Source organism: Girardinichthys multiradiatus, chromosome 10 (assembly GCF_021462225.1).
Source record: "Girardinichthys multiradiatus isolate DD_20200921_A chromosome 10, DD_fGirMul_XY1, whole genome shotgun sequence".
NCBI lineage: Eukaryota > Metazoa > Chordata > Actinopteri > Cyprinodontiformes > Goodeidae > Girardinichthys > Girardinichthys multiradiatus.
In genome coordinates this window covers 27831837-27858246 of record NC_061803.1, presented here as the reverse complement: position 1 = coordinate 27858246, position 26410 = coordinate 27831837, and the positions used below count along the sequence as shown (strand labels likewise).

General features: G+C 40.8%; 1 protein-coding gene across 4 annotated transcripts in view; it reads left to right on the top strand.

Annotated features, from left to right (window-relative positions):
* The first annotated feature begins 8879 nt into the window (after positions 1-8879).
* Positions 8880-26410, top strand: part of itgb4 (integrin, beta 4) — a 30758-nt gene continuing 13227 nt past the window's right edge. For 2 of the 4 annotated variants that reach the window (XM_047376834.1, XM_047376835.1), the window contains exons 1-27: positions 8881-9223; positions 12477-12559; positions 13324-13415; positions 14053-14154; positions 14258-14462; positions 14539-14635; positions 14716-14887; positions 16007-16270; positions 16367-16456; positions 16545-16667; positions 17096-17263; positions 17367-17443; positions 17580-17785; positions 18029-18132; positions 18214-18309; positions 18415-18547; positions 20970-21095; positions 22935-23053; positions 23141-23174; positions 23277-23471; positions 23572-23675; positions 23751-23809; positions 23915-23938; positions 24033-24181; positions 25542-25721; positions 25874-26022; positions 26164-26371. In XM_047376834.1, coding sequence (XP_047232790.1) covers positions 12484-12559; positions 13324-13415; positions 14053-14154; positions 14258-14462; positions 14539-14635; positions 14716-14887; positions 16007-16270; positions 16367-16456; positions 16545-16667; positions 17096-17263; positions 17367-17443; positions 17580-17785; positions 18029-18132; positions 18214-18309; positions 18415-18547; positions 20970-21095; positions 22935-23053; positions 23141-23174; positions 23277-23471; positions 23572-23675; positions 23751-23809; positions 23915-23938; positions 24033-24181; positions 25542-25721; positions 25874-26022; positions 26164-26371 — 3352 coding nt within the window. In that variant the 5' untranslated portion in view covers positions 8881-9223; positions 12477-12483. Of the gene's footprint in view, positions 9224-12476; positions 12560-13323; positions 13416-14052; positions 14155-14257; positions 14463-14538; positions 14636-14715; positions 14888-16006; positions 16271-16366; positions 16457-16544; positions 16668-17095; positions 17264-17366; positions 17444-17579; positions 17786-18028; positions 18133-18213; positions 18310-18414; positions 18548-20969; positions 21096-22934; positions 23054-23140; positions 23175-23276; positions 23472-23571; positions 23676-23750; positions 23810-23914; positions 23939-24032; positions 24182-25541; positions 25722-25873; positions 26023-26163; positions 26372-26410 lie in introns of all 4 variants that reach the window. The other 2 variants (XM_047376836.1, XM_047376833.1) reach the window with 2 other exon arrangements.

Here is a 26410-nt window from a genome sequence, read left to right as displayed (position 1 = left end):
ACTTTAACCTCGAAACACATCATCTGACTTGTGCCAAAAGCAGCATATAAAGGTTTTTGTGGTTCTGAATGTCTAAAACCTGCTTTACATTCTCACTCATGTCAGTAAACACATTCAGATGTAGAGCTTGTCATATTTTATTTTTCCAGGTTATCCTTAGAAACTGGTTTACACGAACTCTGGAGAGCTACTTGCACAATAACTTCACTTGTGTTTTATGGATCTTCAGGCTATTTTGAAAGATGGAAATGTTTGCTTTAGATAATCAACTCCCTGGTGAGATCTTGGTGTTAGGCTGACTGAGAGTTTTTTGAGGTTTCCAGCCCAGCTGAAGGCTTACGGCTGAATCATTAATGACGGTCAGCTGAATCATACACACCTTTGGATACAAGCTGTGACAGAAGCCATCCATTTGGTTCGACGCATGAGTAAATGTTTGCTTTCTCCTTGTACCGCAACATGTTTTTGCAGAGTCTGGAATGCAGTACTAACAAAAACTGAACCTCCATCTCACACCAGTCATGTATATTATGCTCAGGCTGAGCTCTTGTTTGGTTTTTATAGATGTCACACACACACCTAAACAACTGGATAAATATCTGCCTCGGTAAATTCCTTTAGAATGAACACCTTAACCTTCTTGACCAATGTATTGTAGATTTTTATGAACGTTGAAGATTATCTAGTAACAAGATGTATTAAATGTAAACCAAATACTAAACCGTTCACATAACTGTAGACCATATTGTAATTTTCATATCTTAATGAGATCACATTTTGTGATCATGTTGATGCAGTTAATGAGTGCCTAAACCACAGACATAAGATAGTGGTTTTGAAAAAAAATTGAGTTAACCTTGAAAAATTGATTTAAGATAAAACATTACAAAAATAACAGATTCCACCTTGTGATAATAGTCATTCAATAAAGTAAAATATGTTTATTGATTAACAACACACAGACTGATGTTAATTATGACGATTTTCTGCAAATGAAAACACCGAATTTTTCCTGTTACAGCTTTTCAATTTTGGCTTGTTTTTTGTTTTTATTTGTGTGTAATTTTGATTAATATATTGACAGTGTAGAAACTGCTCTGTTTATGTATATAAGGATATATATAGAATACATAAGTGGCAGCAACATATCAAATCATACATAATAATAGGGACTTGTCAGAGATCATCAATGAACAAGCACCATCATGAAAGAACACACCAGCCAAGTCAACAGAGTGGAGAAGATTATAAAACCATATCTCAAGCTTTGAAGAGCTCATGGAATACAGCACAATTGAAAATGTACCAAACATGGACATCCACACAAGCTGACAGGTCATCATCTCAGAAGCAGCCAAGAGGCCCATAGTAACTCAGGAGGAGCTGCAGACACCCACAGCTCAAGTGGGAGAATCTGTTAAATGGGAAACTGTTAAGCACTGCACTTCCTTTAAGGAAGAGCTGCAAGACGGAAGCCATCGAATGAAAACTATAGGAAGACCTCTGTCCAGGTTGCCCCAAACCATGGAAGGTACACAGCAAACATGAGGAATATGGGGAATCTTTTGGCCCACATACATGAAGAAAACTATGACTGCACATTGCCCTGAACACATCCCCATGGTGAAACATGGTGGTGGCAGCATCATGCTATGGATATATTTTACTTCAAGTACAGGGAATCTGGTCAGAGTTGATCAAAAGACGCATGGAGGATAAATACAAGTAATCCTGGAAGGAAACCTGTTAGAGAGTGTGGAAGTCTGGAGACTGGGGCAAAGGTTAACCTTGATGCAGGACAAGCAGGGCTACAAGGTATATTTGTTAGTATAGCCATTCAATGTGCAGACATAAATCCAATCGAGAATACATGGCATTGGCAAGACATAAGAATTGATATTTACAGATGGAAAGAATACAGTTTGAATGAGCTTGTGCAAAGTTGGTGGAAACATACTGGACCTCAAAGGTCGAATACAAACTTGTCATTTGTCAGATTTTTATTTATTAATATTTAAAAAATAATAATTTTTTATAAACTTTGATATGAAATTCAATTCAGTTTTATTTATATAGCGCCAATTCACAACACATGTTGTCTCAAGGCACTTCACAACAGTCAGGTTCATACATTCCAATTAATCCTAACCATTGAACAGTGCAGTCAGAGTTAGTTATTTATTCAAATTGGATAAAAAGTTTTTCTATCTAAGGAAACCCAGCAGATTGCATCCAGTCAGTGACTTGCAGCATTCACTCCTCCTGTATGAGCATGTAGAGACAGTGGACAGTCACTGGTGTTGACTTTGCAGCAATCCCTCATACTGAGCATGCATGTAGCGACAGTGGAGAGGAAAAACTCCCTTTTAACAGGAAGAAACCTCCAGCAGAACCAGAACCAGGCTCAGTGTGAGCGGCCATCTGCCACGACCGACTGGGGGTTAGAGAGAACAGAGCAGAGACACAAAGAGAACAAAGAAGCACTGATCCAGGAGTACTTTCTATGGGAAGGAAAAGTAAATGTTAATGGAATATAATTTAAAATTCTCCTCCTCACATCTAAAGCCCTTAATGATCTAGCTCCATCATACATCAGAGATCTGATTGGTCCATATGTTCCTAACAGAGCACTTCGTTCTCAGACTGCAGGTTTACTGGTGGTTCCTAGAGTCTCTAGAAGTAGAATGGGAGGCAGATCCTTTAGGTATCAGGCTCCTCTCCTGTGGAACCAGCTCCCAGCTTTAGTCCGTGAGGCAGACACCCTGTCTACTTTTAAGGCTAGGCTTAAAACTTTCCTTTTTGATAAAGCTTATAGTTAGAGTGGCTTAATTTATCCTGAGCTATCTTCCTTATTTTTTACCTCCATCTTCTTCCCTCCCTGTTGGTTGGATTAAGGGGGAGTCAGGTTTAGCCTAAACCGGCTCAGTTATGGTTGAGGTGCAAACACACCCTCCATTTCTGCTACCTGTATGAGCCCTTCTCTTTTCCAATGGTTATAATCAGTCTGACAGAGAGAGGTATCCCAATCCTTCTGGTTTTTAGTATAACAATGACCATCAGTGGGACCCTTTGTGGGTTTCCTTGAGACGACATTGTTGAAAATAAGCGCTGTTTAACTAAATAATCTGAACTGAAACTATCTGTGTAGTTATGCTGCTATAGGCTTAGGCTGCTGTAGGACATAATGACCACTTTCACCCTCTTCGATACATTCTCACACTACTCTCCAATTTTGCATTATTTGCTGTTATTTCAGCTTTTAACTTTATGTTCTCTCTATTCTCTTCCTAGAAGCTACACCTGGCCTGACTCTGTGTCTACCTGTGACACCTTTCTGGAGAGGGGCATCGTCCGAGCTTCTGCTGGCAACAACTTAATGCTCACCTTCAACAGATGATCCACATGGCCCTGTCTTTTAGTGTTTCTCTCTCCTATACATAGCGACTGACTGAGCTTAACTGTAACTAACTTTCTGTTGGTCTATCACCGAACATCACTAAGAAATACATCGTATTGTATGGTAACGTGAAAAAAGTGCAAAAGTTCAAGGGGCGCAAATAATTTTGCAAAGCACTGTAGGTAATAATATATAAATATATTGGTCACGTAGATGCTCACGATTTAGCAGGATAAATAAAAACCTATCTGGTTTAAAGTCAACGTACGCAGGACAGAAATGTTAGAAACGCGTTTACTCTAAAGTCCATCGGAGACATTGTCATGCTGGGTAGGAATGTCGTAGCGATGAATCACAGGTTTTAATCATCCTCACTGCAGGTGAGTCAATCAACGGAAGCCGCCTGAGCCCATGAGCAACACCCAGAGGCGAACCTGTCCGGACTGAGCGGGTCACAACTTTCACTGCCAAATCTTCCCACCTGTGCTAACCCAAGATTAGTTAAAGACATTCACTTTCTGAGTTACAGGAGCTCGCTTTTACGTTGCTGTTGTTAAATAACATATAACATGTCGAGTGACAAGGCAGGACATGCTTTCTCCTGGGTTTTTTTTTTTATTTCTATAGAAGCACAAGGAATAAAATCTGCATCAGAGGGAGATACATTGTCCCGTTACTTTCCCCTAAACAATAGGTTAGGTTCCGTCTGATGACTGTTCTGGCTTGTCATCATTTGTTGCTCGGGGTGTTCAGACTCCATTAGCTGCACATTGAATAAAGTCAGTGATCCAAAAAGCGCCGCTTGTGTCGTGTAAATTGGCGAGGAGTTGGGCACAGACCTGACCCAGGCTGTTGAGTGGGGAGCGGAAGGTGGAGCCATTCTCAAGAGAGGGGGGGTTCTGTCTCAAAGCAATAACTAATAGTGTCCTGCTGGTTTTTTTTTTTTTTTTCTTCTTTTTTTAGGCTTGCTGGGAGGGTTGTAGTGCTCTCCCAGAACCCTGTTTGGGGGTAATTCAGTCTCTTCAGCTGGCGAGTCTAGTTCAACACTTCAACATCTTTATTTACTGTAAGTACTTCGTTTGCTATCAATGTAGGTGCTTTTATTCAGTGTAAAATATAAATAATGACACAAAGCAGCTATGTAATTTTTTTTTTTTTTTTTACATTTATTCACACTTTATAACGGTTTCTATCCAAATTCAAGTTTTTCCTGAATACTGTGGGTATTAATATGGTTTAATGTTTAGATTCAAAACATTTTTGTGCAGTAATTGTGCAGGCTAATTTGAGGTTCCTGGAGATTCTGTCATTGACAAGAAGATCCAGGAACCTCAGATTAAACCTGGTAAACCTCCTTCACATATTTAGTCAACTGTTTGTAGTTCACTCATTGCTCAAGTACTATATATTTACTATACATATACTATATATTTAGTGTTTTTGTTTGTGTAATGTTCAGTAATGTTCAGAATAGCAGACTTGTTTTCAAAACCTATGTTTGAGTTACAAAACCAATGCAGTGGGCGCAGGCCTGGATTAAACAAGATGTGGGCCCTCGGGCTGGAGCCACTTTTGCTGGCCTTCCCACACAAGTTTCTTTTATGCATATAAATTACAAAAGTTTGATAGTTGGGTACATATCAGCTTCAATGTTCATAGGCCTTGTAGATATGGAAATATACTATTTCCAATGTAACCTTTGTATTTTTTTACTTTTTAAGAAATTCAGTGTAAACAGGCTACCATTTCTAGAAATGTCTTTATGCTTGGAAAAAGGATCCAAAATGTCACAGTCACTGTGCCAGGCTTGTATGTGGCAGAGACCTTTGACTTCAATCACACTAAACTTAAAAAAAAAAGACTTGATTTAGACTCGTTCTCTATGGTCTCAGTCTTTATCTCCTGCATTCAGGGGGGAAAGTTAGCTGGTAAGTCCAGCCCATTTAAGTAAATTACTGTAGTGTATAATAATTAGTCATCTTCCTCACTACTTTATTGTTGGTATTTGAATATTACATCGCCATGCAAAATGTGAACTAATGACACTTGTAGTATGATCACCATGAATTATTGCTTTCCAGACAGTCCTTTACAGTATTAATATTGGGGACACTGATTTTCCGATGACGATATAGTTGCGATTTATTGAGCAGCTTGGTTAAAAAAAAGTGAGTATGTAAGAAAGGAATAAACGACAGTATCCAAGTTGTTGTTTTTTTCCATGCTACCATAGAGCAAGCAGTAAGCCACAGACCAAATATGTGACACTGAAGCATTTTCTCTGTTGCTGCATCATAATAATGAAATGGTTTTTAGAGCAACATATACTTAAATCACCTCAGACAACTTAAGCTAGCATAATTTCAAAGATACTTCCAGCTCTTCAAAATAAAAGCAATTCCTGTTTGATTCAAAAGTTTAACATTAACTGGTGTTGACCTATTTTTATTAAATGTTTTATGAACATAAATGTTATTTACATTATGGGTGGGATAAAAGTATTACATATTTATAAAGTCCATCCTATGGTGCTTGGGCCACAGATCTTCCTTTAGTAGATGTGGAATGGTTGTTTAGAACTGCTCTGCTGTCTAAGCGTCAGCCGAGACCTTCAGACACAAGGGAGGCGTTGCTACTAAAGAAGTTTTGTTCCCTGTAGTGAGAGTCCTTCATTGTATGTCCAACCAGATCTGGTTGCCCGGAGCACAGCTGTCCAGTGTGGTATGTACAATACAGAGGAACAGAGCTGCTTTCACCTATGAATCATTTAAACCACTCCGGTCCAAGATCAGCTCCAGGGTCTGTGACTGGAGCACTCTGATGTGTAGTCACTTAGTTATATGGTTCCCAGTTTAATATTTAATTGTGAACAATTTTGGAATCTTTGTAAGAGCATGGAAGAATAAAAAACTAAATGTTTACATTCATACGAAAAGCCAACAATGGAAAATTAAGTCCTTTATTTGGATTGACAAATATTCAAGTCTCTCTCAACAAACAAGTTATTGCTGTTACGTGAATAGCAATGAACAAAATGTGATCCTTCAATGTACTTTAATATATGATTTCTTCATTCCTACCTGCTTCCGCTTTTGGTAGAAACAGGCTTTGGCTCTTTAGTACAGCCAAGAAAATACAAAAAAATAAAGATCATAATGTAACACAGCACCTTTTTCAATTCAATTCAGTTCGGTTTGGTTTATTTACATAGAATCACTTCACAGCAAACATCACATCAAAGCACTTTAGAGGACAAACAGGTCCAGTTCATATCTAATTATATTCAGTCCAATTCAGATGATGAAACTCTATTTAAGCATCAGTACTTTAGCAGAATTGGAGTTAGGGCTTTTTTTTTGCACGGTGTATCATAAATACATGCAAACATTTTTCTGTTAGAATCAACTTTGCCATGCCAGTGAGAGACACGCTGGATGTTTTCTGTGTGTGCATCATTCAAAACTGAGTTTAATGCTTGTACTTCTAGTCCACTGTGCTGTGATTCATAAACACTTAGCAAAATTAGCCATTTTGCTGATACAAACTCTACCAGTCAAAGGTTTTAGATACACTTTCTCACTTAATGGGTCTCTTTATTTTGATGACTATTTGCATTGTAGATTCTCACCAAAGGCAACAAAACTATGAATGAACACACATGGAATTATGTAGTAAATAAAATGTGTGAAATAACTCCAATCATTTTTATATTTTAGATGCTTACAAAATAGCCACCCTTTGCTTTGATGACTGATTTGCTCTCTTAGCATTCTCTCCATGAGCTTCATGAGGAGGTCACCTGAAATGGTTTTCCAAAGAGTCTTGAAAGAACTTCCCAGAGGTTCATTGAGAGACAGGCAAAGGTTAATATTTTAGTCACTACTTTAAGGATTCTAAAATATAACATATTTAAAGTTATTTCACTATTTTCTATGTGCTACATAACTGCATATTTGTTCATTCACAGTTTTGATGTCTTCAGTGAGAATCTACATACAATGGAAATAGTCATAAACATAAAGAAAACCATTAAATAAGAAAGGTGTTCTAAAACTTTTGACCGGTAGTGTATGTGGGGCGACGGTAGCGGCAGTAGTAGCGGTTCGTCCTGTAAGTGGTGGTGTCCAAACCCCGGTCTCAGTCGTTGTGTCCTTGAGCAAGACACTTCACCTGCCTTGCCTGCTGATGGTGGTCAGAGGACCCGGTGGCGCCGATTGTATGGCAGCCTTTATGGATGACTGATTGCATTGTGAAGTGGTTTGGGGTCCTCGGACTACATAAAGTGCCATCCAAGTGCAGGTCATTTACCATAGGCATGGGCAAAAGTGCTTCTTTTCCCCATAACTATATGTGACAAAACATTAAAAAAGTTGTTTCCTTTTAGGAATAGGTTAATACAACCTCTGATCAGCAAGCAAAGGGTAATTTCAGAGGGCCTAATAATTTTTTTAAATAATTTATGTATGGATGTTGTAAGATCAAAAAAGGAAATCTTATGTTTACATCTGTTTTATATTTCTTTAATTATTTTTCTCATAAATAACAAACCGCTTGCTAAGTACTGGAATTTCCGATGTTCTTTGATAGCAGTCAGTTTTCAGTTTTTTAGCATTAATTTAGCATGTGTTGCTAACCAGATAAAAGACCATATGTGCTCTCTGATTGGTGTGCCCTGTGGGATTTTATACCCGGCCTTGCAACACAAATTCTTAAGGTCTCTCACAAATGATATTAAAACCAACCAATCATGTCATTTCCCTAAGGCTTTACAATCATAACGTTTGTGACAAGTTCCCCTCACTGTAGGGATCACCAATCTTCAACCTCTTTCACAAAACAGTTCATTTGACAACTGTCTTAAGTGTTTTCCACTTGTGAATAATCTTAACTTGTGAAATCTGTTCCTACACCTAAATAGTTTCTAGACAAGATGTTGATGAGCTCCTTCGTGTGAGACTGTTGGAGCGCAATCCAACAAGGCACGTATTAGGATTCAGTGTCATGGTCACGGTACCAGGTGGGCTTGTCTGCACAGGAATGTAGATACCGTGTTTACTTGCAACTCTGTTACTAAAGGAAACAATTTGCATCCACACATAAGGACAAAAAACGATTTGTGGTAATTGTTCTGTCAGTGTCAAATATTTGCCAAGACGAAAATGTACCCTTTAGCACGAGTACATGGCTGAGTAAACACAAGTCACAAAACCGTTTCCCATAGCCTGCAGGCAGTGTTCTTCAATGTGTGCCACTCCCAAGAGATTGGGAGGTGGCCTGAAAGAGGGTCCTGCCTACAGAATCTCAAGCCCATACAGGTGAACTCATGTTGGGGGAGGAATGCAGCAGGGAGGGGGGCTTGACACATCGAGGTGTGGAGCTTTAACTTGCAGTAGGGTGGGGAACAGACATAGGGAGGCAGTGGATGTGTGAACTCTCTCTCTTATAGCAGCATACCTGGATAGGGACTGATGTGTGTGTGCGCAGAAGCAAAAGGATCAAGTCACAGCACTCCCACTGACATTCACTCTGAGTCTCAGTGTCTCCCATATCTCTCCTGCAGAAACACTTGGACGCACACTCTTCACCGAGTTTAAGAGCAAAGAAGTAAATATTTGACCATACTTCACCTCACAGGAGAGAAGAAAGAGACAGAGGGAGAAGAACTGGAACCTTTCTCTTTTTCTTTTTGGACGGGACTTTGAACTTGGCCACAGGGACAAAGATTTTATTTAACCCAGGTGGATACCTAGCAAAAGAGGAAATACTTTTCTTTCTTCCTAACCACTGGACTTTTGCACTTGGACTGAGCGCCGACACTCTTAAGAGGTTTGTTTGATCAGTAATTCCTTTGTTTTCACTCAGAAATAATAACTTTCATAATAACTTGATTGTTTTCACTGCCCTCCACTTCTGCATGTCGCAAAATGACCGGTCTGTATGGTGTTACCTTTGGGGCATGGTGAATAAAGTGCTTGTTTTATAACTTTATATTGAACTAAACAGTTTAAGAATAATATCCAGACTTAAAGCAGAGCCAGCCCAAGGTTGTATGGGGCCCCAAGGAGAAGTTCATTTGCGGGGCCCCACTTTCAGATAAACTCATCACCCACCAGCCACCTCGGCACTACTAACATTGTCTTGTTGGGTATTTAACTTTCTTAGTTGGTTTACTTGTAATTCAACACCCAAACTGGCCATATGACAGAAGAAGTTTCCTTTAGTTTCTCATTAGTCACTTAAAATAACCTTTTTTAATGATAATGATAAAGAAACTGGAAGACCAATTAAGTTCTTAGACTTACTCATTTGATCTAGCAGTCCAGTCCAGTCCCATTTATTTCAATAAATGTTTTATTCTGGAAAAAAGGGACAACCAAGTTTAACTGGTTGTACTTTCTTCCAGCAACATACAATTGTTTTTATTATATAGAGAGATTTATTTGTAGTCAAACTGTGCTTAAAATGTGCCTCCAGCAGACCCAAGCAGCAGAATTGATTAAACCAGCAGCGATAAATTATCAGTGTTAAAATAGTTATTAAACACTAATCTATCTATTGTATAATTAAAGCTAGTATATCTGTCAATTCTTTTAAATGTCAAATTGTAGCTAAATCTAGAATTGTCATAAAAAATACAGCAAATCTAAAATTTTTAAATGTACATTGTGTAATAATTGAATTGCTGTTGGGCGCCCCTGCTGTCCTGGAGGTGCTACACGGCACCTAGTGTGCTGCTGCCTTGGGCCGACTTTTTTTCAACTAATTTAATATTCTCCTTTTTTAGAATTAGTGTCTTTGTACTTTACTACCTTCATTTAATCAGGACCTATATGTGTAGCACAGGAGAATTTCTTTGGATCAGATCAAACAGTCTGGATCTTTGTATACGCAGGATAATTAGATGCAGTTTTAGCTTATTCTTGTTAGTTTATTTCTTTTTTAGGGAGGATTATAGTAATCTCTTAAATGGCTGAGATTTTTATTTGTTGCTGTTGTCACTTTCAAGGTTTGACCCTCCTATCTTTTTTAAAAACGACCCCCCCCCTCCACCCCTCACCTTCCCTTTCTCCCAAATGTGATGTCATGACGGGTTAGACCCACACCCACTGATGGTATTTTCGCCAGGCAGGCATGATTTTGTCTGAAGAGAAGCAACTCCAGCTTTGAACTCAGTAAAAAGTCTTCTCTTTTATGTGCCAGAGAAGCGTTCAGAACAAAGAAATGCAGCATGAGTGACTGGAGGGTGTAATTTGGGTCAGAAGCGCCTGCTTGTCTGCGATTTTTGTCAGAGTGGGAGCAAAATATAAAGTTCGGGTCTGCTTTTATTTATTGGTTCTCAGCAAAGTTTACAGAAGAACAGTTGGTTTTGGACCATCTCTGCTCCGTGATTTATGTGATACCTTCTACCACTACGTCTCCCACTCACACACACACACCTGTAGTCAGCTTTCTTTCACAGAGAGGCGCAAACCTGCCCTTCCCATGTGCTTCCAGGCTGTGTTTTTAACTCGAACAGGTCATGCTCTCGCCTCAGAGAGAAATTCCTTCTCAGAGTTGCCTTTTTTCGAGACACAAATCATCCATTTGTTACCCCGCTGCCCACTGAGACAATTACAGACCTTTCACACCACACAGCAGTTATTGTTCTTTCGGCACCTACTGTGTTTAATAGAGTCGATGCCTCTGTTTGTTTGTCAGATTGTCCTCCATCCAAGATTCCAGTATGAAATTATAATGTGGTTTTATAGTGAAGAGCGCACACAGCAAGCTTTCTGGAATATTTCCAAATCCCACCCTGCATCAGTTCTTGCACAATTGTCACAATTCCCCGACCATGCTGCTTTGGTTCCCAACCGGCCCTGAAATTATATAAAAATACAAAACAGGTTAAAACTGGATGAAAGACATGCAGGAGTTATATCATGGCTTGTGGAAAGGGTCTACATTATTAAAACATGTAGCATTCCAACTAGATGAAAATTAATAGTGTTTGGTAAATGTAACATGTGGATTCTTTTCATTAATAATACGTTTTTTACTATGCAAAATTATAATGCATAGTAAAAAAATTTAATTCAGACTATTGAAGTATCACTTATCCAGTCAGCATAGTTTAAAACTTGGAGTTTATTATTGACTACATTGAATCAAAGTGTGACAATTTAAAACCAAAGCACTAAAAAAACTGTAGACAACACTGCAGCTCAGACTTTAGATCTACATGTTGAGCTTTATTCTGATGTAAAAATAGTCTTTCTTATAGTAATTATTCTACGAGACAGTGAAACGGTTACGTACTCGGTCTTGGAACAATCCTGGAAGTCTATGATATTAGCCTGTACCATTTTCCAGGCCTGGATAAGTACAAAAAAAAGAAAATTTAACTTTGAAAATGTTTAATATTCCAGACTTAGCAGACTCCTTATTCTAAGACATTCTAGACATTTTAAAATACAAATTCATGAAAAAAAAAAGAAAGAAATGGCATTAATTTTAGGGTGACATCTGTTTAAATCATGTTCTGTTTGATTCACCATATCACCAGATCAAATTTAGCAAACACAATAAAAGAATAAAGGTATTAAAGGTCATAAGCTGTACTCCAAAAAATCTTTATTTAGTGTAAAATAATGCAGCAAAAATTTGACAAGCCTAGTGTTAAAGATTTTAAAACGAGGTTGTCTGAGTTAGTCCGCATGTAAAATAAGAGAAAAAATAAAACCAAACAGTGAAATAGGCCTTTATCAGCCTGGCATATTGGAAGCCAATTTTAGGATTATGATGTCTTATAATATGTGTAACATACATTTAACAAAACCTCACACACCCCACCCCAGTAAAACCGTTGTATTCAAATGTTAATAGTGTTATAAAAACAATGTACAATTAGTCATTTGGGTCTGGAAGGGTGTGGAATGTCAGACCTTAAAATGTGTATGTGTTGGATCCCAGCAAAATTTACATAAGAAACCAATATCTAAGTGTTAGACTAGGTGTATAAAATGTATGTCTCTGAAAAAGGTTTGATGGTTGTAGATTATGTCAAAGTGTGAATATGTCATTTTACTTTCTTTTACAGCGGGGAGATGGGGAGTTGGTCATTACAGTGCTTGGCGGGACTCGGTCTTCTCACCGTCCTGCTGACCTGCTCTTCTGCTCAAGGTGAAAATCAGAATTATGTGTACTGATTTATTGTATCATTTATTAGACAAAACAGCATCTTTTACTAGATAAACATTATTTTCATTTATTAATGGATGTTTTATCAATTATATAGTTAAATGTTGTCATTAGTTGTTCATCTTACTTGTTTATGACATGTATTTGACTTTGAATAGACCATTGCAGGCTAAACAGTTTGTAATATTTGTTTTACTCAGGATATTAATCTACAAAACATCTCCTTACCGGGCAAGCTTCTCCTACCACTTTGTACCACCTCCTTGTCTGACCAGTATAAACATATAAGGTTTTGATGGACAAATGAAGTTCAGAGTCTGTTAAAAGTAAATAATAAAAGAGCCCTTTAAAAGCTGAGAATCGGATATTAACTTCAGCGTCATCAGCCACCCGCAAAGTACAGATTTATTTTTTCTTACAGTATACGCAACGCAGGGGAGCGCATTTTTCTGTTAACTGTGTGTACAGATAACCAATAGAAATCTTTTTCTTTTTTGCAACCAGCTGATGACTTTTTTTCTAGATTGGTTTCCCTCCACCCAGGCTATGCCACCCTGGGCAGAGAGCCATATTGCCTATATCAAAGTCAGCTATTCGTGTTGGTATTTGTTCTGGACTTGACCAGGAGTAGCTTAAATGTTGTTCCACAGTATTTTTAGTGTTCCCACAGGTATTCTAACAACACTTTATGAGATTAACTCAATTTATTCCCTTTCTGTGTCTTTGACTCCTCCTGACGCTCCTAGCCCAAACAGCGCACTACTGCCTTGCCTCACAATACGGTTCCTGCTCAGAGTGTCTGCAGGCAGGCCAAGGCTGTGCATACTGCACTGAAGAGGTGAGAGCAGAGAACTACAGCAACCTGGTTTCAGATCTTTTTATCCTTATCAAATGATTGTCAGATGGAAAGAAATCTTTTGCATCATATCATGACCTTGATTACTATGCTGAATATTAGGTCCTTGTGCTGATGTGTACAATGAGAAAGAAAGGTTTCGAACCATTTCAGTACACAAGGTTCCTACACAGTCATCAAGAGTCTAGAATTAGATTAGATCCTTTTCCATCTTTGAACTTAAAAAGCTCCACTTGAATTTTTGCACTGTTAAATAATTTAATTTTGTTTGTTTAAGATACTAATTAATTGTTTTTTGTAGTTTTTTTTATTCGTTCTAATTGTTTACAAATCTATAAACAGAAAATGAATATTGGAAAAAGCAGGCTATGATAAAAGAATAAAATAGAATTTATTGGGCCCTAGCTTTAGTTACTAATGGATAGAATCTATGAATCATCATAACAATGTTTTAAAAGGAACAATTTTGCTGCTTTTTTAGGATCTAAACCTTCTTGGATCAGTTTGAGACTGAACATGTGCATGGTTTTAAAAATGAGTCTTGTATAAGAATCAAACAAAGCACTTAAACTTCTAACTTTTGCTTCAAAACTTACTAATAAGTTCCCTGTTCATGCAGACCTTCAATGGTCCTCGCTGTGACCTGTATAAGAACATCCTCGTCCGCGGTTGCAACGCTGCAGCTGTCATTACAGCTGAAAGCAGTCTTGATATAGAGCAAGTAAGTTTTTCTCTCTCATGATTTTCATGTTTATCATTTTATATGTTTTGTATCAAATTCTTGACTCTTATTTGTTTTTCTCTTCATCTGTGCTGCTGCACAGAAAGACAGCATTAACGTGAACCTTCAGCAGTCTCAGGTGTCACCACAGCAAGCAAGCATTACGTTTCTGCCTGGAGAGACAAAAGTGATGGATGTGCAGGTGTTTGCTCCAGTTAAAGGCCCTCTGGATCTTTATATTCTTATGGACTTCTCAAACTCCATGCAGGATGATTTGGACAACCTGAAGAAAATGGGCAATGAGCTGGGTGAGCAGAATGTAGAGATGTGTTGTGATTCCTATGAGGTCATCTGTAATACTGATGTTACATGTTTTACCTGTAGCTGTGGTTGTGAAAAAGCTTTCAGATGACTACACCATTGGGTTTGGAAAGTTTGTGGACAAAGTGATCGAACCCCAGACTGACATGAGACCTGTCAAGTAAGGAAAAATGCTGGCAAATACAGAAACATTAAATGTGCTTACTTCTTTCTGACTTTGATTCCTCATCCGGTTCTCAGGATTGCTCAGCCTTGGCCCAACAGTGATCCTCCGTTCTCTTTTCAAAATGTCATCAAGTTGACAAGTGATGTAGACTCCTTTATAAGTGAGCTCCAAAAGGAGAGGATATCTGGCAACCTGGATGCTCCTGAAGGAGGATTTGATGCAATTCTACAGGCAGCAGTGTGTGAGGTTAGTGAGAGCCTTTAAATGACTATTATCCAGGGGTGGGACAGAGTCATTGTTTTGCAAGTCCAAAGTCAAGACATGCAAGTCCTGAGGAGATTCCTCAAAGTCCTAAACACATTATTTGAAGTCTTAAACAAGTCATTTGACAAAATAATAATGTCTAAAATGTATACCTTCTATTTAAAAGATGCATTTATTTGTCAGAACAACCAGTAAGGGGAACTGAACTTCGAAAATGTCAGAAAATAAGTGCCAATATTGCTTTTTTTAGTAAATATTAACCAAAATGAACAAAACAGCCAGTAAAGATGAGAAAATGATGACCAAACTTCAACATAACAGAAAAGATGGGATAGTGCTGCTATTTGCCAGCTTGGATGCACTGATGTTTTCTTTGATTCAGGTTTAATAATAATGCAATAATGCAATAAAATAGCGCCCCCCCTCCGCCCTTTTTGTTTTGTTGTTGCACTGAAATGTTTCACATCAACCAAATTTTATTAACATTATTATTATGCCACACTTGGCAGAAATTAGTTTTTTTAATTACTTTGGAGGAATTGTGGTCCTCTCTATTCTGAGGAATTTGTTAATTTGGCCACAGGTTTTGAAGTCCTCGAACATGAATGGCCTGTTTGAGGTCATCAAAGGTCATCATCTTAAAATCTCAGCATCGCAATTAGATTTAATTCCTGACTTTGACTTGGCCACTGCAAATAATTTTTTGAGCCATTCGAAGGTGGACTTGCTGGTGTGCTTGTGTATCCAGGCAAATTCATTGAAAGTTAAGTGGAAGCAAAATGTGTGGTAGGGAAAGATGCTTAACCCAATGGTCCTAGGGTTTGCAGCAGGATACTTGTCCTGCTGCGTAACCCATGTTGAAAAACGGATGGCTGCACATTGTTCTTCAAGATTTTTTGACAATATAATGTTTTGACTGCAGTTTTAAGAATATTGATAATGAAGAGAACTTGCTCACTATGTACACAATAACTGTTGCAACAATTTTCCTGTTTTGTTATTTCAAGATAACCATACTTCCTTCAGTGGAAGTTCCTATCTGTCCTTTATTTCATTTTACCATATATGCTCCTCTCATTTTGTTTTGTATTCCTATTCCAGGAACAGATTGGCTGGCGCAAACACAGCACTCATCTCTTAGTTTTCTCCACTGAGTCAGCCTTTCACTACGAAGCTGATGGTGCCAACGTGCTATCAGGTATTCTGCCACGCAACGACGAACACTGCCACCTAGATGGAGAGGGCAAATACACAGAGGCTACAAACCAGGATTACCCTTCGATACCCACACTGGTCCGTCTGCTGGGAAAACATAACATCATCCCCATATTCGCAGTCACTAACCACTCCTACACTCACTACAGTGTAAGTAGACTACAGCGGTTCACCTTGTCCCTCTACATATCCCTTCCTCTTTTCAGGCTAGAGATTCCAAGTTATGCACTTGTGTTCTGTTTGCAGAAATTGAAAGAATATTTCCCCATTGCTGAGGTTGGTTTGCTTCAAGAAGACTCATCCAATATCCTGCAGGTCATGGAGGATGCCTTTAAAGTAAATGTTTGCAACTCTGGAAAAGTTTAGGAAAAATAGCAGCAAAGCCTCAGGGCTGATCCTTTTGTGTTGTTTTTGTTTTTTTCAGAGTATCCGCTCTAAGATGAGCATCCGTGCTGAGGACAGACCTAAGGCTTTTGAGGCTCAGTTTCTGTATTCAAACAATACAGTAGCCGATTATGGAGCCTTTAACTTCAACCCTGGAGCAGTTGTAAGTGTTACATATACTGAAATATAAATGTCTGACTGTTATATTTATATTTAGCCCATTGGAGTCAAGTAGAACCACCTTTTGCTGTGATTACAGCTGATCTGCATAAGTGGTCAGCCACGTCTGAGTTCAGGGTTTGATCTCACCTGAACAGGTTTGCTGGGTCCCCTACGTGCTTTGTGGAAAACTTGGAAGCTTTGCAGTTGTGCTCATCGGCGACTAGTTCTGTAGTAAAAGGGTAGAGCCAATTTGGAAAAATGTATAGATGTACTAATGTAAGGGTAGGGTAAGGGATGTGGTTAGCCATGGTGTGGTTAAAGTTCTAAAATTCAGAGAAATTTCCAATACGCTGTTGTAAGAAAGAGTGATGTAAAGATTTAAACAAGATTACGTGTGTGCGTGTGTGTGTGTGTGTGTGTACTCTCCAGGGCCGCTTCAAGGTAAAGCTCAAAGCCCAACAAAAGATTGATGAAAAACCTGTCTGCCAAATGGATTCAGCTGACAAAGGAGGTACAATCAGAGTCAAACCGACAACCTTCAATGCTGCGCTCAAAGTGAAAGCCTCCATTTTGTGTCTAACCTGTGATTGTGAGAAGGTTAGAAAACTAATTTAAACCAAAGCACAAACAGGTTCCTTTGGGGTCATTTTTCTGCCTGTTCTATACAGCAGACTCATCCGTTTTTATGTCTCTTCTTTAGACACCTATTCCAAAAGCGGAAACATGCAATGGAAATGGAAAATTGGTGTGCGGGAAATGTCAGTGTGATGATGGCTGGTGAGACATTGGAAGATTACATTTTGCAACATGAAAATTATTTCCCTCTCTCTCTGACAATATAAGACATCTGTCTTTAGTACGTTATTTAGTAATGTCTTTAATAATTCTCTGTTTGTGCTGCTTTTTTTATTAGGCTGGGTACTTTCTGTAACTGCTCAAAAACCTCTCACTTAAACAAGAACCAGTGCATTGGCCCTAATACGACAGTGTCCTGCTCAGGCCTTGGAGACTGTCAGCCATGTGGGACCTGTGTGTGCTACAATCCAGACCAGTATGAAGGTCCCTACTGTCAGTACGACAAGACCCAGTGTCCACGATTTGCAGGCATCCTTTGCAATGGTATGTTTTGTTAAAGGGTTGTGGCATTCCAGAATGTTACTCTGACCTTCCATAAGTAATGTCATTAAAAAAATGAGTGCTGCATCTTTTATTTTAAAGGTGTTTAGGTTTCTGGAACTGGTCCTTGCTGCATTGTCTTCTAAAGGAAATATTATACTTGAATCTGCCAAATAAATACAGAAATAATGTGAGTTTAAGCTTTCATAAACAATTGAAAAGTTTCTATTGCTACGCCCCCCTCAGATCGTGGTTCTTGCGTGATGGGTCGTTGTGCTTGTTCAGATGGCTGGGAGGGTGCTGCCTGTGAGTGCTCCAAAAGCAATGACACCTGCCTTGACAGCAAAGGGGTGAGCAGAACCAGCGGCTTATATTTATACCATGCTGTCCAATATGCGGATGATGCCTTAACCTATCTTTATGCATTTCAGAATATTTGTGGTGGCCGAGGGAAATGCGTATGCGGCAGCTGTAAGTGTCCAGACTCCGAGATCGAGATGTCCTCAGCCTGTGAGCCAAACTTCCAGGTGTGTAAATTATGCGGGCTTAAACTGTAATGCGTTCCACTCTGTGTGCTTTAAGGTTTCTTGCCATTCAGCTTTGTCTGATCTTTGCTTGAACTGTGCGTCTAGTTCCAACTGGGTTCGTGTGAGGTTACAAGGAGCTGTGTCCAGTGTCAAGCCTGGAAGACAGGAGAAAAGAAAGACAAAGCAGAGTGTGACCGGTGTCCGTTCCAAGTTATCATGGTGGATAAACTTAAAGAACGTAAGCTCATACAAGAAAAGCACTGAATAATCATCTGTCTTTTAATACTCGTACTCGTCGTCTTCTGCTTTATCCGGGACCGGGTCGCGGGGGCAGCAGACTCAGCAGAGACGCCCAGACGTCCCTCTCCCCAGACACCTCCTCCAGCTCCTCCGGGGGGAGCCCAAGGTATTCCCAGGCCAGCCGAGACACATAGTCCCTCCAGCGTGTCCTGGGTCGTCCCCTGGGCCTCCATCCGGTGGAACGTGCCTGGAACACCTCCCGAGGAAGGCGTCCAGGAGGCATCCGGTATAGATGCCCGTGCCACCTGAACTGGCTCCTCTCAATGTGGAGGAGCAGGGGCTCTACTCCGAGCCCCTCCCAGATGGCCGAGCTCCTCACCCTATCTCTAAGGGAGTGCCCGGGCACCCTACGGAGGAAGCTCATTTCAGCCGCTTGTATCCGGGATCTCGTTCTTTCGGTCATGACCCAAAGTTCATGGCCATAGGTGAGGGTAGGAACGTAGACCGACCGGTAAATGGAGAGCTTCGCTTTTTGGCTCAGCTCTCTCTTCACCACAACGGACCGGCACAGCGCCCCCATTACTGTGGCAGCCGCACCGATCTGTCGATCTCCCGCTCCATTCTTCCCTCACTCGTGAACAAGACCCCGAGATACTTAAACTCCTCCACTTGAGGCAGGAACTCCCCTCCAACCTGAAGAGGACAAGCCACCCTTTTCCGGTCGAGAACCATGGCCTCGGACTTGGAGGAGCTGATCCTCATCCCAGCCGCTTCACACTCAGCTGCGAACCGCCACAGCACATGCTGTAGGTCTTGGCTAGAGGGGGCCAGCAGGACCACGTCATCTGCAAAAAGAAGAGACAAAATCCTCTGGTCCCCAAACCAGACCCCTCCGGCCCTTGGCTACGCCTAGAAATCCTGTCCATAAAAGTTATGAACAGGACCAGTGACAAAGGGCAGCCCTGCCGGAGTCCAACATGCACCGGGAACAGGTCCGACTCAGTGCCAGCAATGCGAACCAAACTCCTGCTCTGCTTGTACAGAGACCGGATGGCCCCTAGTAAAGGGCCCCCGATTCCATACTCCTGGAGCACCCCCCACAGGGCATCAAGAGGGACACAGTCAAATGCTTTTCTCCAGGTCCACAAAACACATGTGGACCGGTTGGGCAAACTCCCATGGACCCTCAAGTACCCTGTAGAGGGTATAGAGCTGGTCCAGTGCTCCACGACCGGGATGAAAACCACACTGCTCCTCCTGAAGCTGAGGTTCGACTATCGGCTGGACTCTCCTCTCCAAAACCCTGGCGTAGGCCTTACCAGGGAGACTGAGGAGTGTGATCCCCCTGTAGTTGGAACACACCCTCCGGTCACCCTTCTTATGTAGGGGGACCACCACCCCAGTCTGCCAATCCAAAGGCACTGTCCCCGTCCGCCACGCAATGTTGAAGAGGCGTGTCAATCATGACAGCCCCACAACATCCAAAGACTTGAGGTACTCATGGCGGATTTCATCCAACCCCGAAGCCCTGCCACCGCGGAGCTTTTTAGCCACCTCGGTGACTTCAGCCCGGGTGATGAAAGAGTCCAACTCCGAGTCCCCAGCCTCTGTTTCCACCAGGGAATGTGTGATGGCAGGATTGAGGAGATCCTCGAAGTACTCCTTCCACCGCCCGATAATGTCCTCAGTCGAGGTCAGCAGCTCCCCACTGCCACTGTAAACAGTGTTTGCGAAGCACTGCTTCCCCCTTCTGAGATGCCGGACGGTTTGCCAGAATCGCTTCGGGGCCAACCGGTAGTCCTTCTCCATGGCCTCACCGAACTCCTCCCAGGTCTGAGTTTTTGCCTCTGCCACCGCCCGGGCCACGGCACGCTTGGCCCCACGGTACCCGTCAGCCACCTCAGGAGTCCCACAAGCCAACTACAGCCGATAGGACTCCTTCTTCAGCTTGACAGCGTCCCTTACCGCGACAGGCACTGCAGACCTTACGCCCGCAGCTACGGGCGGCAGCATCGACAATAGATGCAGAGAACATGGTCCACTCGGACTCTATGTCTCCAACATCCCTCGGAATCTGGTCAAAGCTCTCCCGGAGGTGAGAGTTGAATACATCCCTGGCCAAGGGGTCCGCCAGACGTTCCCAGCAGACCCTCACTATGCGCTTGGGTCTGACAAGTCTGTCCGGCTTTCTCCTCCCCCAGCAGATCCAACTCACCACCAGGTGGTGATCAGTGGACAGCTCAGCCCCTCTCTTCACCCGAGTGTCCAAAACATGCGGCCGAAGATCTGATGATACGACAACAAAGTAGAAGAGTCCAGCCCCTCTTAATATTAAAATAAAAAAAGCTTGTTGAATATTGTTGTAAAAACATCTAAAAAACTTTAAGTTGTCTGTGCCGTGTATGTGATTTTGTTTTCAGGGGAGAAAGTGCTTGACTATTGCAGTTTCCGCGATGAGGACGATGACTGTACATACCAGTACACTGTTGACACCAGTAAAGATGCCACAAATAATGAGCTGCTGGTTGAGGTGCTCAAAGAGAGAGGTGAGCTACAAGGCTGCATGTATGCAAAATAAATAATATGCAGCTGAATGTTTCCCTGTTAAAGTGTTGTTAAATAATTTGTTGTATTTCAAATGCTTCTTGTGCTGGTACAAATGTTAAAGAAATTAAGTATTCAGGTAGTTCAAACTTGTAAGAGAAAAATTCCCATTTCTCCCATTGTTATGTGTTGGATAAGCACATAACAATGGGGTCTAAAGGTGCTTCTTTGTGAAATTTCCGGAGCATGAATTGTGTGGGAGGTGTTGAACTGTGTCTAGTAGTAGCCCGCTTGTGGAGCTGCCATGAACCTCTTCCTTCTAAAGTCCATAACCCTCTCCTTGGTCTTTGTGGAGTTAAGCATCAGATGGTTGTGACTTCATCAGTCCACAAAGTCAGTGATGGTGCATGGGCACACTGTTTTACATCCTCCTTACACGCAACCAACAATTACTGGATCATTAGAAATCTTCTGAAGAAAGCAGCTCTTTGAGTTGTATTGGAATGTGTAAAGAATGAACAAAAAGGGGACAGGACTGTCCTTTATGGGGCTCCTGGGCTACAGAGGATCTTCCCACAGAAGCAGTTTCGTAGACGGACGTTCTGTGGTCTATGTGTCAAATAGTCCAGGCTCTGGGAAACAAATCCTGAATCCATGGTCCTCATCTTCTCTGCAAGCAGGCCTGGCTGAATGGTATTGAAAGCACTTGAGAAGTGGAAGTACATAATCCTGACATATGTTCCCCAGGTGTGTGTGCACTCTTTAGAGCATGTAAATGAGGGTATCCTTTATACCTATATGCTGCTGGTAGGCAATTTGTACCCTGAGTTTCCATGTTTGCACTCAACATAGGTCTGATGTGAGTAAAGACCATCTCATTAGGGTCTTTGTAATGTGTGAGGTGACAGCCACGGGTCCACACTAGTTATTTGTTGTAGGAAGTGTCTTTTTGGGTACTGGAACAGAGCAGGATGTTTTTCACAAGGTTGGAATCATCTGTAGCTGCAGGCTAAGCTTATATAGATGTGTGAGGACTTCACATAGTTTATTTGTGCAGATCCTGATCATCACCTAGCACCATCTGATGGCATTTAGAGCTTCTTCTCCTGCTTCAGTGGTGCTAGTTGTTTCCTGACCTTTGACAAGTGGAGTGTTATGGGCCTAGGCAGTACATAAGGTGAGATCAGGCTGCTTACCATCAGGTAGCAGTTGTCCCTTTTTGTCCAGTCCTGTGATTTGACTCGTGCCATCAAACTCCTTTTTTATCCAGGGTTGCTGCAGCTGCAGTCTTTTATCTTTTTTGGCCCAATTTGCCGATGTAAAAGCTTAGGCTGAAGTATATTACTAAACAGATATTTATAAGTTTCACCAATTTTGCCAGCTTGTGTCAAGCATCACTGACATTTAGACATACTTTAGACTTGAAGTACACTGTGTCTCAAGTTTTTTACCATACTCAAAAAATTATTTTTATGTTAAAAATGATTGGCAACACCACTCAGGTAAAGTGCACTCCTGCTACATAATGTGTAACAGAGTGGCCATTTTTTTATTGTGTGCAAATTCTTCACAGCAATCAGTTTATCTTCAGCTTAAATGTTAGTGTTGTTTTATTCAGTTGTAGTTGTCATATTCTTCATAATTTCATCACTCTATCACCACCTGCCACCTCAGAATGTCTTCTGTTTTAAAAGATAGCTGTCAAGGACAGTCTAATGTTGTCATATTGTCCAACTCTAAGATCAGAAAAGCTCAAAGCTTTGCTCCATAAACCTTTCTAATAGAACAGTTTGATATAAATATGTTTCAAGCTGGATGTACTTTCTATTTCACCCTTTAAGACTGTCCACCAGCTAGTCTGCTGTGGCTGCTGCCGCTCATCCTATTCCTCCTGTTGCTGTTGGCGCTCCTGCTGCTCTGCTGCTGGAAATATTGTGCGTGCTGCAAATCCTGCTTGCAGGTAAAAGCCCTCACATCAGGACACGTAAAGGCTTGATATTTCCAGATCATGGTTAAACTAAAGAGCTTTGTCTTTTATTTGATGCAGAGCTGTCTTGCCTTGTTGCCGTGCTGCAGGAGAGGTAAATATTTTGCATTCATATGACAGTATTGCCTTTATCCGCTCATCCAATACCAACTACCATATGTGATAATTGACATTTTCTGTTCTTTTCTTTATTTAGGTCGCATGGTTGGCTTTACGGAAGATGAGTATTTGCTCCGTCAGTCTCAGCTGACCTCAAACCATTTGGACACACCAATGGTGAGGACCGGTCCACCTAAAGGAACTGATGTGGTTCGATGGAAAGTCACAGATAACGTGCACCGTGCGCCCAATCACCCCCAGGCGCTGATACAACCAAACCCAGATGAAATGAGTAGGTCCCAGATGGCTTTTGAAAGCAAAACCGCATATGACATAACCCTTAACCAACGTTAGAAGTTTAAATAATTTTTTTTTGTTACCTTTTTTTGCAGTCCAGTTCCCAATCTCCCTTCGACTAAACAGGTTGTTCTCTGAGAACCTGTCTCGACCTGAATCAAGAGACGCTGAGCAACTCCGTAAAGAAGTGACTGATAACGTAAGCTGGGTTTTGCATGTTGGTGGGCCCGTATTCTGACTGAGTCGGTGATTACTTTTTTGTTCTTGGTTCCAGTTAAATGAGGTGTACAAGCAGATTCCTGAGGCACAGAATGTGCAACAGACATTATTCAGGTAACATCTATTTTTGCTGTCAAGCAGTTGCAGCGATCTTGTTAATCAATATTAAACAGAAATATCTTTCCAGTCACAAACTGACATCTGTGTGCTTTTTTACAGACTGCAAAAAAATGCTGGAAAAAGGTAAAAATTCAAGCTTAAGATTTATCTGTGATTTTTAGGAGCCATAACCTAAGTGGTGTATCTCTGATTTCTCTGGTTCATGTATGCTCCTCAGGGAGGACTACACCATCATGGACACTGTACTGTCAGCACCAAGGAGAACCTACCCAGATATAGTCAAACTTACTGAGAAGAACGTTCAGTCTGGAAACTTTGGCGACCTCAAAGTGGTCCCGGGGTACTATACTGTGGCCACTGACAGAGGTGTGTGCCAAACATTTGTATCTGTGTCTAGATATGAAGCTAATGACTGCAAACTTTCAGCGCCTTGCAAAGTTATTTCACATATTTTTACATGTTGTCTACCACTAACGTCCGTCTGTTTTATTGGGGTTTTATGTGAGAGACCAGCACAAAGTAGTGTATAATTCTAAAGTGGAACAAAAAAATACATTGTTCTCAAAATGCTGGCACACAGCAGGTCCTTCGTTGTGTGCCTCTTCCAAACTGGGTCATTCAGATATGGGAATTTGTTTGTGGTCATTGCTCTACTGGAAGGTGGACCTCTGCCCCAGTCTCAAGTCTTTCGCATCCTTAAGCAGGTTTTTCCAGTATTACCCAATTTTTTTATGTTATGAATGCTGGATGACCATGTCTTGGTAGTTTGGAGGAAATTATTAGACTGATAAAATTCTGTTGGTTTGTAATACCATTTTGAAAAGAATCTGCTAATAAAATCATGTATCATAAGATAGAACTGTACTTTGAGAGCCCCAACCATATACACCATTCTCTGAATTTTGAAGAGCATATTTTAAAACTGATTAAAGGAGTTTACAGCATCTTTGTGTGTCTTTGAACTACAGGGCTTAATTAGTCTGCGACAGTATTTAAGAAAAGACTTATTTAATTAAAAAAATTATATATATATATAAATTGACGGACGGACAGACAGATAGACAGATAGACAGATAGATAGATAGATAGATAGATAGACAGACAGACAGACAGACAGACAGACAGACAGACAGACAGACAGACAGACAGACAGACAGACAGACAGACAGACAGACAGACAGACAGACAGACAGACAGACAGACAGACAGACAGACAGACAGACAGACAGACAGATAGATAGATAGATAGATAGATAGATAGATAGATAGATAGATAGATAGATAGATAGATAGATAGATAGATAGATAGATAGATAGATAGATAGATAGATAGATAGATAGATAGATAGATAGATAGATAGATAGATAGATAGATAGATAGATAGATAGATAGATAGATAGATAGATAGATAGATAGATAGATAGATAGATAGATAGATAGATAGATAGATAGATAGATAGATAGATAGATAGATTTACACTTAGTTAGTTGGTTGTACTGGACATAAAGTGGATGTAAAGGGGAACAAACACAAATGCTCACCACACTTTTAAGATTCGTTTTAATAAAAATAAGTTAGAATATATAATTTTTCTTCCAATTCCAAAAGGATACACTGTTTTGTGCTGATTCATCATATAAAAGCCCTACAAAAACATTGACATTTTAGGATGTAGTGTGACAAAGGTGCTGCACATCTTTAATGAATCCATTGTTCCCCTGCAGAGGCTGCAGGAGCTGTAGAGTTCCAAGAGAATGTGGAGTCAGTGGACGTTCACGTGCCGCTGTTTGTCAAGGATGACGATGATGACAAGAAACAGTTGCTAGTGGAGGCCAGGGATGTGCCGCTGGGCATTGCAGAGATTGCAAAGCGCTTTGTTAACATAACTATCATCAAAGAGCATGGTAAGAAATCGGTTCATAGGTTTGCATCTGAAAATCTGTTGTTTATTCAGATCATTTGTAACTGAATAAAAAATGATCTGGAAAATGTTTAATTAAATTTGAATATTAATTAGAAATGGCGTTTATTGAATCTCCACCCTCTGTCTATGTAGCCACAAGCGTCTTCTCATTCCTTCAGCCAAAATACACATACAGCAGACAGGATGGTGTGGCAAACATCCCCATCAACAGAGAGATTATTGAGGATGGACGCACACAGGTCACGTACTGTACACAAGATCTCACCGCCAAGAATAAGAAGGTGAGCCGAGTGCTGCCTGCTTTGTGTTTGCAGAATGTTTGTATGAAACCCTAAGTAGAACTGGCATGTAAGGTGTTGCCTGGGTGTAAGGACCATCACTAAGTAGACAGTATTTCCCTGTTCTTTCTTCCTGGAATGTAGGACTATAAGAGTGTACAAGGAGACCTGTCCTACGGTCCTGGTGAGACTCAAAAGATCATCCCTGTTCCTTTGCTAGAGTTGAATGAGAAAGATGGCTTTTTGGAAGACAAACCGATAAAGCAGTTTGTTATGGACCTCAGCAACCCACGCCAGGGTGCCAAGCTGGGACGATACCCAAGAACCACTGTCACCATCACAGACCTAGCAGGTGAATGAATGCAGAGGTGTTTGGGTTATGTCTGGCAGC